Source organism: Oncorhynchus gorbuscha, linkage group LG10, assembly GCF_021184085.1.
Source record: "Oncorhynchus gorbuscha isolate QuinsamMale2020 ecotype Even-year linkage group LG10, OgorEven_v1.0, whole genome shotgun sequence".
NCBI classification, from domain to species: Eukaryota; Metazoa; Chordata; class Actinopteri; order Salmoniformes; family Salmonidae; genus Oncorhynchus; species Oncorhynchus gorbuscha.
The window spans coordinates 41,323,929-41,336,368 of record NC_060182.1 but is presented as its reverse complement, the minus strand read 5'-3'; the positions used below and the strand labels follow the sequence as shown (position 1 = coordinate 41,336,368).

At 45.8% G+C, this 12,440-nt stretch overlaps 1 protein-coding gene across 1 annotated transcript in view; it reads left to right on the top strand.

Moving 5' to 3' along the window:
- huwe1 (HECT, UBA and WWE domain containing E3 ubiquitin protein ligase 1) overlaps window positions 1-12,440 on the top strand; it is an 86,598-nt gene that overhangs the window by 44,431 nt on the left and 29,727 nt on the right. The window contains 19 exon segments of the mRNA XM_046366126.1: window positions 1,616-1,800; window positions 2,174-2,230; window positions 3,199-3,321; window positions 3,420-3,515; window positions 3,912-4,181; window positions 4,359-4,511; window positions 4,666-4,793; window positions 5,060-5,141; window positions 5,348-5,524; window positions 5,775-5,925; window positions 7,068-7,227; window positions 7,229-7,330; window positions 7,629-7,809; window positions 8,072-8,267; window positions 8,559-8,726; window positions 9,005-9,153; window positions 11,094-11,160; window positions 11,414-11,637; window positions 12,075-12,286. Of these exon segments, the coding sequence (XP_046222082.1) occupies window positions 1,616-1,800; window positions 2,174-2,230; window positions 3,199-3,321; window positions 3,420-3,515; window positions 3,912-4,181; window positions 4,359-4,511; window positions 4,666-4,793; window positions 5,060-5,141; window positions 5,348-5,524; window positions 5,775-5,925; window positions 7,068-7,227; window positions 7,229-7,330; window positions 7,629-7,809; window positions 8,072-8,267; window positions 8,559-8,726; window positions 9,005-9,153; window positions 11,094-11,160; window positions 11,414-11,637; window positions 12,075-12,286 (2,881 nt within the window).

Sequence of the window (12,440 nt, the reverse complement as noted above, 5' to 3'; positions counted from 1 at the left end):
ATTACCTGTAGATTTACCATCAGGTAATGACTTTAATAGGTTCAACACCTCCTCTACTGACACCATTTGTGGAATAAAAGAAGGTTCTTTTGCTCATAATATGATCATCAATCCATTGGACAATAGCTTGTTTGGAAGATTGGGTGTTTACATTATCGCTCAGTAAATAGATTTTCTTAGTAAAAAAAATCTGAAATGATTGGCAATATCATCTGGTTTTGTTATTGTTTTCCCGTCAACCTCCACACTAGATGGGCATGATGAAATAATGTACCAAGTAAGCTCTTAACTGTATTCCATACCTTTTTACAATCATTTTTATAATTAATAAAAGCATTTTTGTAAAACAAAATATTGCGATTTAATTTACCTGCCTAATTACATTATTTTCATCAATTTCTAGTTTAGATTGGTCTGCTAGGGCTTTTGCCATATTTCTTTGAGAAAATCACCCAGTTCATCAATCTATGGAGATGGATGAGCCCCAACTGTACTCTTAAGTTACTGGGGCATGATGGTCCATTACCTCAGTGAGCAAATCAGTAAAACATTCTCTAGCGTGGTTTAAATCATCCTCTAGATAAATCAGCTCCCTGGGTAGCGCAGCCAAATCATTTTGGAAATGACTCATGATTAAATGTTTTAAAATGCATCTCGACTACAGTCCTAAATTCACGCCCTAAAGTTTAGGCTTACATACTAATGCCTAAAGGTGTCAGCATGCTTCAGTTCGGCTGGCGGCTAGGCAAACCAAACAAGTGAGCTAGCATACTCCCATAAAAGATCACCCGCTTGAAAAATAAATAAACTTTGTCCATTTTGAGACACCGGAGCCAATATACACTTCCTCAAAAGAGTCAGAATTGATCTAAGATGACTCAAGAAATCTGTCATTAATTTTTTTTTCTTTTTTCGCTGAGATCTTAGTCGCTCACTTTTTATCTAAGATACTTGGTGCTGTATTTCTCATTGGAAAAATGTTCATGAAAATGAGTTCTCGTTGAATGACTACAAAGACTTTATTGAAGAATCCCTATAGTTGACCAATCACGGACAAAGGGTCTTCAACTTCAGCTCCAAAACTTCGACTGGTCTCAAGAAAAAAGTGCCCTAACTGCCGAAAAAACCCTTCCGTAGTACAAAACCCTTCCGTAGTACAAAACAAACAAAAATGTCAGAATGTCGTCATAATATATGCACAAACGCTGATGCCTTAAAAATAATGAAAAACAACCCTCAATGTTTCCTAGAAATATAAATTGCGTAAGAATGGTACATTTGATTTATTAAAATAAAAAAATGTTATTTGTTATTTATTCAACCTGCCTGCCACCCACTCACCCTTCATCCACACATTGTTTCATGAGCATGAATGTGTGCTGGAAAACCTTGGTAGAGTATGGGTGAATTAGTTGTGGTACTCATTAGAATTTCGTTTCTTTTTGGTTTCAGACCAATGCCTACTTATTACTTACATTTAGTGTTTTAATGATATTAATAGCAGCGAAAGCTGAATTATTTGACACAATTTACAATGTTTATGCACATTAAGGATTAAATTAACATACGAGAACTGTCCAAAGACACTCATTTCAAATGCATGAATTTAACATAGGTGGAGTTGGGGCTATAGGAACCCCTGGAGCAGCAGTGACTGCAGCAGAGGTGCCAGCAGGTTCCGGGTCAGGACCGGCTACCGGAGGCAGTTCAGCACCACCTGCACCAGGTGAAGCAGCAGAGGACTCTAGTAACTCTACTCCCAGGAGAGAACCACAGGTTAACCAGGTTCCACTACAGCAGGTAAGGGGAAAGGAGAGAAGTTTGGGTGCCAAGGGGAGTTGGGGAGTGTGTGGGTGTTGATCAGTTTGCGTTTTTGGATTTCATTAACTTTGGGACTGTTTCTTCATAGAAATGTAATTTTGGTGGATTGCTTTTCTCATAGACAGATTGGCATTAGACATTTGACAGCCTTGTTTGTTTTATGACTGCTTGCATTGCAAGATACGATTTGAAAGCTTCAATTTGATGGCCTCTGTTGCACATTCACTGTCTTGTTAACTAATAAGGTGGTCATGTTGTAATAAGATGAAATTGGACTGTTTTGTTGTCAACCTATTGTCCCCTTGAACCCTCACCCTGGTGTGGCCTGCTCCACTTTGTCTTGTTATGACAGGGGCAGGGAGGAGGCAGGGAGAGGCAGCCAAACGTCAACCAGCAGCAGCTACAGCAGGTATACAGCTAGCTGGCTCCACAGCCAGTGTGAATCTGAAAGTCCATTTATACTTGACCTGAGCTGTGCATGCTTTCTCCTACACTGTGCTGAACTTACACATTATCGAATTTATACTGCGCTCTCGTGCTTGTAATTAGGGTCACGGTTAAGAAGGGATTTAACGTTTATTTTACTTAACTAGGCAAGTCTTGAGAACAATAACAAGTCTTGAGAACAAATTCTTATTTACAATGACATCTGAACCTGGACGACGCTGTGCGCCGCCCTATGGGACTCCCAATCATGGCCGGATGTAGTACAGCCTGGAATCAAACCAGGGACTAGTGACTCCTTATGCACCGAGATGCAGTGTCTTAGACCGCTGCGCCACTTGGGAGGGAGAGAGAGTGTGAGGACAAAGGCATGTTTTGGAGGATATATGTGAGAAGAGCCCTGCTTTAAATCAAATGGGTTGAATTTCAAAACATTGAGGCATGAGAACTGCGTAGAGGGTAGGAAATCATGCTATGTAGAGGTTAGGGAGGATGGATAGGTCATTCTGGAAGGATGAGCAATGAAATAAAGTATGTGAGGATTTCTGATCACACTGCCACTGTCTGCTCCTTTTCTCTCTCTCTCTGTCCCAATCTATTTTATGTGCTCTCTGGCTCGCTCTCTGTTCTGTGCTCTCTTTTTCATTCTCCCCGGTCACTCTGATCTCTCTGTGGCTCTGTCCTCCCTCCCTTCCACCCTCCATCTATCAATCAAATGTATTTTATAACATTTTTACACCAGCAGTTGCCACAGTGCTCTACAGAAACCCTACCTAAAACCCCAAGAACAAGCAATGCAGAGGCAGAAGCAGTGGCTAGGAGAAACGTCCTATAAGGAACTCTGCTCTAACCCTGTCCTGTGACTCCGGCCTCTCCCCTCTTTCTCTCTCTCTCCTCTAACCTTATGTAACCCTTGTTCTCTCCTCTATCTAGCTGATGGACATGGGTTTCTCCAGAGAGCATGCCATGGAGGCCCTGGTGAACACCAGCACCATGGAGCAGGCCACAGAGTACCTGCTCACACACCCTCCTCCTCTACTCAGCGGAGCCGTCAGGGTGCGACCGCGCACACACACACAGAGAGAGATTACAGATTACAGTCCCCCCTTACCATAGTGTATATTAAGTGTACTTGTATGTCCCTCTGTCTGTAGGACATGACCATGTCAGAAGAAGACCAGATGATGAGAGCCATCGCCATGTCTCTGGGACAAGAGGTCAGCATGGAGCAGCGCTCTGATTCGCCCGAGGTTTGCCGCCACACACGCACACTTAGACATGCCCCCCGCACACCGGCATACGGAGGGAACACATTGGTGAATTAATTCAAACGTGAATAGACGAAGGCTCATAAATGAATAACCAGGGCCCAGCCCAGAAACAAGCTGTAGAGTCTACACCCTAGGTATGTGTACATCTGGAAGTATTGGATAGATGTAAGCAATACTGTTGTAGCCACAGATCTAGAGTTCTATTTCTGTGTTTGCACCGTCGTCTTTTCAGTTGGTGGGCTCATTAGAATAATAGCCACATTGCTTTTGTCTATACAGTGCTCTCAGATTTGTTCTGTGCCAAGGGGTTGTTTCTGGACCGCCACTTCACCACCACACGCTCATGTTCCCCAACTCCATCTTTCCCTCTCTCAGGAGGCAGCGCGTCGTCGTGAGGAGGATGACAGGAGAGCCAGGGAGCGTACGGAGGAGGAGGAGGCTCGCTGCTTGGAGAGGTTCCTGGAGGCCGAGCCACTGGACATTACGGAGCTCCACGCCTTCACTGACTCCATGCTCCCCGGCTGCTTCCACCTGCTGGACGAGCTGCCAGACACAGTCTACCGCCTCTGTGACTTGCTCATGACCGCCATCAAGAGGAGCGGCCCCGAGTACAGGGACCTCATCCTACGACAGGTCGTCAACCAGGTGAGTAACATGGTGTGTGTGTAGTTAGGTGTGATATGCCAGAGTTAAAAAAAATATTTATCAATTATTTCACATACACCGGATAGGTGCAGTCAAATGGGTTTAGAGACTTCTTTGTTATTATGCATTTATAGTATCAGTATACCAGCCTCTCTATGTCATGTTTCTGATGTGTAGGTGTGGGAGGCAGCAGACGTGCTGATCAAGGCAGCAGTACCCCTGACCACCAGCGACACCAAAACGGTGTCCGAGTGGACCAGACAGATGGCCACCCTGCCCCAAGCCTCCAACCTGGCAACACGCATCCTGCTGCTCACATTGCTCTTTGAGGTACGGAAAAACAGACAGACACACAGAAAAACATCCTACTGCTCAAAATATTGGTTTGATGTCATGGCAGAGAAAGAGAAGCACAGCAATTAATTTCTCTCACACTCACTCACTGGCCCTGTATGCTGATCCACGCTGTCCCGCTTTCCTTAAGGAGTTGAAGCTGTCGTGTGCCAGGGTGGTGGAGAACAGTGGGATCCTCAATGTGCTCATCAAGCTGCTGGAGGTGGTGCAGCCCTGTCTGCAGGCTGCCAAGGAGCAGAAGGACATCCAGACACCCAAGTCAGTACCACCCCCTCCTCTGGGTCTGTCACAGAAAACTGACGAGAGGACCGCTCGAGATTAGCTAGCTGGCACACCTGCAGGATTGCCCTTCAGTAATAGTGTCATAGTGTCCTGCTAGAAATAACAGCATAAATGATATCTTTCCTTTTTCCAATGCCTTACTAGAGAGAATTACTTCAGGTGAAGTAAATGTATAAGCCCGGCTCCTCCCAGACAAATTGCGATGTTCAATACGGCTGAACGTTGTCTGTGACTCTCTGTAGGTGGATCACTCCAGTGTTGCTGATCATTGACTTCTACGAGAAAATGGCCGTCTCATCCAAACGCAGAGCGCAGATGAACAAGGTAAGAATAATGTCCTCCGGGTGTTGCATAAAGATGAATCGACTCTATAGAATATGCATATGATTACCATCGCGTTGCCATAGCTGGTCTTTTCCTGACCCTTTTCTCACTGAAAATACACATTTTCTTGTTTCCCATGGACAATAAAATAATTTTCCCTCTCCTTCCTTTCTTCCCCCTCTCTTCCTCCCCTCCCCTCTCTCCAGTACCTGCAGCCCAATGGTAATAACTGGCGTTGGTTTGATGACCGGTCCGGCCGCTGGTGCAGCTACTCTGCCTCTAACAACAGCACTATAGACTCAGCCTGGAGGGCTGGAGAAAGCAGCGTCCGATTCACTGCGGGACGCAGGCGATACACCGTACAGTTCAACACCATGGTCCAGGTAGGAACTCTTCCTCATAGCCTCTCTTATACATGCCACTCCAACTCAAACAAAAGAACTGAGTCGACAAACAGTGAAACATATTTATTTTATTCATCAGACTCTGTGAATACTTTTTTAAATCCTGGTCTTTAAAAGCATGCTCAAAGGAGAGTATTCATTGAAAGTGCTTTTCAGTTCAGTAATGGGTTTAATTTGGGTCTGGTAAACCATTTCCTTTCTCAGATTTCTTCTAATGTTTCTATTCCAGGTGAATGAGGAGACGGGTAACCGTCGTCCGGTGATGCTCACGGTCCAGAGAGTGCCTCGCGTTCCTAAGCCGGCCAAGACGGGCAGCATGACGGACTCTGAGAGAGAGGAGGGAGACAGGGGCAAGGCAGAGGAGACTCAGACAGACCCAGGTGATGACTGGACCGACTGCTACTAGATGGGAGGAGCTATCGTTCCAGTATAGCCTCAAACTGGTTTATGAGAGGGAGGAGGGAGACTGGGGCAAGGCAGAGGAGACAAACAGACACTCATGTAATGACCTACTAGATGGGAGACACTGTTTTAGTGATATGCACAACCCCAGTGTTTTATAAGCAGATACGGTAGATTGAAGCACATTTTCAGCTAAAGGTGAAGTGTGCAGGTGTTCTTTACCTTTTGTTAGCCATTGCTGGAGCCACAAACTGCACTCTCACTGTTTATTGGCCAGTCTGAGATATGACTTTTTTTTACAACTCTGCCTAGAAGGCCAGCATCCCGGAGTCGCCTCTTCACTGTTGACGTTGAGACTGGTGTTTCGCGGGTACTATTTAATGAAGCTGCCAGTTGAGGACTTGTGAGGCGTCTGTTTCTCAAACTAGACACTCTGTACCTGTCCTCTTGCTCAGTTTGTGCACCTGGGCCTCACACTTTCTATTCTGGTTAGCCAGTTTGTGCTGTTCTTTGAAGGGAGTAGTACATATTGTTGTAATTGATCTTCAGTTTCTTAGCAATTTCACGCATGGAATAGCCTTCATTTCTCAGGACAAGAATAGACTGACGAGTTTCAGAAGAAAGTACTTTGTTTTTTGCCATATTTGAGCCTGTAATCGAACCCACAAATGCTGATGCTCCAGATACTCAACTAGTCTAAAGAAGGACAGTTGTAATTGCTTTAATCAGAACAACAGTTTTCAACTGTGCTAACATAATTGCAAAAGGGTTTTCTAATGATCAATTATCCTTTTAAAATGATCAACTTGGATTAGCTAACACAACGTGCCATTGGAACACAGGAGTGATGGTTGCTGATAATGGGCCTATGTAGATATCCATAAATCAGCTGTTTCCTACAATACAATAGTCATTTACCACAATAACACTGTCTACACTGTGTTTCTGATCAATTTGATATTTTTTAATGGACAAAAAAAATTTGCCTTTCTAAAACAATAATTTCTAAGTGGCCCCAAACTTCTGATACGGTAGCGTGTGTGTATGTATGTCATTAGACCAGTTATACCATTTCTATAGTTTTGTACCATAGTAACATCCCCCTCTCTGATTCTTTCAGACTCTGCCCCAGTAGCCGTGGAGATGAGTGCTCCAAAAGAGGACAATGCTACCCCCCAACTAAAAGAGTCCTCCTCCGGTCCCTCTGCTCCCCCCGCCCCCCCTCCCGCAACCCCCCCTGGACCCCACATCGGAACGCACCGGGACAGGAGGAGCCATCGTGGTACAGGGCTTGACAGAGGATATGACCACAGTGCTCATCAGAGCCTGTGTCTCCATGATCAGTGTCCCTGTGGACCCAGACACCCTCCACGCCACACTAAGGTTCCTGTTTTACTTCTATATGGTTCTTGGTTTCTTCTTGAATCTTTTTTTTGTTATTAAAAGTGTCCTGAGTGTTATGAAAAGCTCTAGACCATTTAGCTGACAGTGGCTATCTTGTAGGAAGGTTTACTTGCTATGACTCTTGTTTGTTTTTGCCTGCCTAACATCAGTTGGATATACTGACTGAGTCGCTCTGTCTGGAAAAGGGCGTCTGCTACATGACTAAAATGTACTTCTGGAATATTTTGTTAGTGTGACGAAAAGCCCTCTACAACTAAAGTGTGTTCTTCTCTTTCAGGCTATGCCTGCGCCTGACGAGGACCCACCATTACGCCATGATGTTTGCTGAGCTGAAGAGTACCAGGATGATCCTGGGGCTGACGCAGGGGTCAGGGTTCAATGGCTTCACGCCCCTCGTCACCCTGCTGTTCAGACACATCATAGAGGACCCCGCCACGCTACGACACACCATGGAGAAGGTACTGGATATTAAACCCCTCCCTCGCTAATACCTACCCAGCATGCATCTCAACAGTCCTCTCCTAGAAATGGACAGGCGAAAGCTCCAACACATTGCTATTTTGACTATTTCCTGTATTTTCTGATCAGTGGAGCTAAAGGAAAATGGATAGGAACCCATTTTAGACTGTTGAGACACTCCCAGTCAGTGTTAAAATGTAGTGCAATATAGCCATTAGGGTTTTGCACTGAGTGACAGTGCCCCCTGTCTACCCTCTCTAGGTGGTACGGTCAGCAGTGACCAGCGGGGCGGGCAGCACCACGTCAGGTGTGGTATCAGGCTCCCTAGGCTCCAGAGAGATCAACTACATTCTGCGTGTTCTGGGCCCTGCCGCCTGCCGGAACCCGGACTGCTTCGCTGACACAGCCAACAGCTGCGTCCGCATCGCCCTGCCCGCACCTCGCGGAGCTGGTACGGGTACGTTAAAATACTCTCATGGGAAAAATCCATATTTTATACAAGTGGATAGTTAAATGGCCACAGGCCTATCTAGCTGGAAGAACCATGCAAAGCAGCGTGGTGTGGTGACCAAATCTTTATTAAACCACTTTTGTATACATCTCGGACAGACCTGTGGCCATTCAACTATCCTCTTGCACCTATAGCTCTCGGCTAGTTCCCTATTTTACAGTGTAACGTAACAATGTGACTGTGTGATTAAACATGTACATGGTTGCTCGAAGTGTTTCTCTCCCTTCCTCTGCTCAGCCTCAGATGATGAGTTTGAGAATCTGCGTATCAAGGGGCCTAACGCGGTGCAGTTAGTGAAGACCACCCCCCTCAAAATGTCTCCGCTGCCCCCCATCCCTGACACCATCAAAGAGGTCATCTATGACATGCTAAATGCCCTGGCCGCCTACCACGCCCCTGAAGAGGGTAAGACCCTCACACAAACACTCTATCCCGATTAGTCTTTCCCGGGAGTCCTCTCATCCTGTCTTCTCTTGAGTCATGGAGCCACATGATCTTAACGTCAATGTTGCCTTGAAGCTACACCTGTGTGAAGTCTAGCTTACTGTGTGAAGTCTAGCTTACTGTGTGAAGTCTAGCTTACTGTGTGAAGTCTAGCTTACTGTGTGAAGTCTAGCTTACTGCTAGCTTACTTTGTGAAGTCTAGCTTACTGCTAGCTTACTGTGTGAAGTCTCCCCTGTAGCGGAGCGTCCAGAGGAGCGTGCGGTGGCGGTGCCCGGGGGGCAGGACCTGTGTCAGATCCTCCAGGATGTGGGCGACGACGTTTACCAGCAGTACAGACTCACCAGACAGGGCAGTGACTTCGACTCGCAGTCCGCTTTCCATATCAACGTAAGTGTCATGTGTGGTTGGCTGTTTGTAAGAGTCATTCTGGTCATGGTCCTGTTTCAGTAGGGCACACGGTAGCGAAAACGTTTTGCATCGGGAAAACAAAAGATATGGGTACGTTTTCGGCCGTTTTATTGAAACTTAAATTATTCCCTGACTCAAATAGTCTATAGGTTGCTAAAATATCTGTATTTGTTTTATTTAACCTTTTATTTAACTAAGCATGTCAGTTTAGAACACATTCTTATTTACGCTGGGCCAACTGTGCGCTGCCCTATGGGCTCCCAATCACGACCGGTTGTGATACAGCCTGGAATCGAACCAGGGGCTGTCGTGACTCCTCTAGCACTGAGATGCAGTGCCTTAGACTGCTGCGCCACCCAGGAGCTGCCTTTTATTTAGTAGGCAACTCTAACTTTGACTAACTGGACTAATCACAACTTGGAGTCCATATCACTGAGTCAAAATGCAAGCTGAGATCTCCTGCTCAGATGTATTTATTTTTTAACATAATTTCAAAAACATAGGCCTATGCAACATTAACTAAATAAAAAAAGTTCTGTAGCAAAGAGGTTTGTACGTTATCACAGCATAGCATTGGCTATGCTTGAGTTTCCCTGCCAACGTTGTTCTTCTCAGACCGTTTTGATATATATTTTTAAATATATGATCACACTGTTAATAGTTAGGCACAGCTAAGTGAGAATTTTTTTTTTTTTTTTACTGGACTGATGGCCTGCATCTGATGGTCAGCCTGAGGGGAAGGAGAGAGCAGTGGTGAGGCTGCATGTCCCCAGACTCACCATCCCCCTCTCTCCACTGAGAAAAGGGGACACAGTCTTCCAGTTAATAACGAAACTTAAGTCGTGCAGCATTATTTCAGCCTCATGCACAAATTCATGTTGTTCCTCCTATGACCAGAGTAAGTGAAATATTCCTCGATATTTAAAAAGACACAAGCCGCTAATAATAACAAAGTTTATTGACAGTCTTTGCTGTACTCGTTGATTGCAGCTGCAGTGCTGGTTGTCGTGTGACTGGAAGGAGCGACGGTGCATTTTATGGCTTTATAAAACTGTTGAACAAAGTGTTGACAGTGCTGAATAACAACATAAATATAAACTTACTCAAAAACAACAGCTCTTTTCTGTATTTGTTGAGTCTAGTCATGGTTTTAGAAGTTTCGACATCTCTCAATACAAACTCTGCTGCATGTTCAAGGCTTGGTTTTACTCTATGGTTCTGGGAAACTGTGCAGACACGGTGATCTGAGCTTTCTGATTGGCTAGCGGTAGGCCTATAGGTGCACTTGATTTGCTCTCTGGGCCTGCTGGGTAGGCGGAGTTCTGCCTTCAGACACATGAAATGGTTAAAAATGCAACCGCTTTGCCTTCCCAGCGCTAGGGCTGCTGAATCAAGTGCCATTCCCGCCCCCCAAAAAAGGAACGCAAGCCATTTTGGCGCTATGGACTCAGGGAAAATTACCTTGGCAACGTATCGTTATGTGGCGGAAGATAACAACGTACGCTCTGCACTCTGACATATTAGGAGTGTTTCAGCACCACACAAATGGGCCTACTAATGGACAATTCCCTGCTCCACTCTCTTTGCAACACATTTCAAGTTGCTGGTTTTGAAGAAATATATTATTTTTGAAACGTTTCTGACCCGCAATATAATTGTTTTGAACCGCGAGAAATGTTTTCATTCCACCCACAAGCTGATTTTTTTTTTTTGGGGGGGGGGGGTCCGGTCCGATGCAGGACTCTGTGCTCTTGTTGGACAAGTTCAGGTGAAACTTCTCCGTTTCAAAATGTTTCTTCTTGAACCGGACCCAGGAGTGCGAGTGTCTTGAATCAAAACATTGATATGTATGTTTTGAAAGCTGCTGTATTGGTCTAGATATATTGTAGGTCATATTTTCTCCCCCTCCTGTCTCTCAGCCCCAGGTGTTTTCTGCAGATGGAGCGGTAGCTGATTCCTCTCAGTCTGGAACACCCCAGGGAGAAGGTGAGACCCTCCCTCCCTCCTCCTCACCTCCAGCCTCCACTGGTACTTTTACAATACACTTCTTTCCTTAGTTTGGTCAATTTGTATGATGCTAATATACAATATAGTGTATTTAAACAAATTGAGATTTGTCACAATTGCCCCATCAATGTTGTAACATTCCTAGACACCTCTCTCCCCCTGCTCGATCCTAACTCTCTTCTCTCTCTTTTCCATTCCCTCCATCTCCCACCCTCTCTCCCCACCACCTCAGCCTCTACTCCAGAGGAGATGCGTGAGGAGAAGAAGGAGGTGGAGGGGGAGAAGGGAGCCAGCTCAGAGGAAGGTAAGGGGGCCAAGGCTAAGGCCTCCAAGCCCCTGATGCCCACCTCCACCATCCTGCGTCTCCTGGCAGAGCTGGTCAGGTCCTACGTGGGCATCGCCACCCTCATAGCATCCTACTGCTACACGGCCGGACAGTCTGAGCTCATCAAGGAGGTAGGGGTGTTCTACCTGGACTGGGCAAAACGTCCATCTTTCACAATCTATGTAGAGTTTTACTACTGTAATACATTTGGCACAAATTGCCTCAAGGGCTCGAAGGATTTGAGGAGTTTAAACACGATGTTGACAAACTCCTGTTTTTCTCTTCCCCTCCCTGTATTGCCATAGCCACTACTCCAACCTCATTAGAGAAAATGTGGAATATATCCTGTGTTTCTATTTGACCTGACTCTAGTCTTCTCTCTGTGTGCTGTATATGTATTTAATTTCTGTAGAGGTATGTATAATACATTACGCCAGTCCTCTCCTCACCCAGGGGTCCATCTCTTCCTCTGCTACATGACTGTACTGCTCTATATTTGTAATATGTTGAGTATAAGACTTGTTGTCCTGACTCCCTTCTTGCTCTCTCTGTCTCTCTCCCCCTGCAGGACTGCAGTGTATTAGCCTTCGTGCTGGACCACCTGTTGCCCCACACCCAGAGCTCTGAGGACAAGGACACCCCAGCCCTGGCACGCCTCTTCCTGGCCAGCCTGGCAGCCGCTGGCACAGGCACCGATGCACAGGTGGCCCTGGTCAATGAGGTGAAGGCCGCACTCAGCCGGGCGCTGGCCATGGCAGAGGGCACGGAGAAACACGCCAGGTGAGGGAGTGGGCTGGGCAGGGCAGAGAGATCATAATTGTCTCAAAACAATTAAGCCAATGTTTTTTTCCATGGGGCTCATAAACTCATCAAAAGGTCCTCTCCCTGTCAACTGCGTTTATTTTCAGCATGTATAAATATTTGTATGAACATA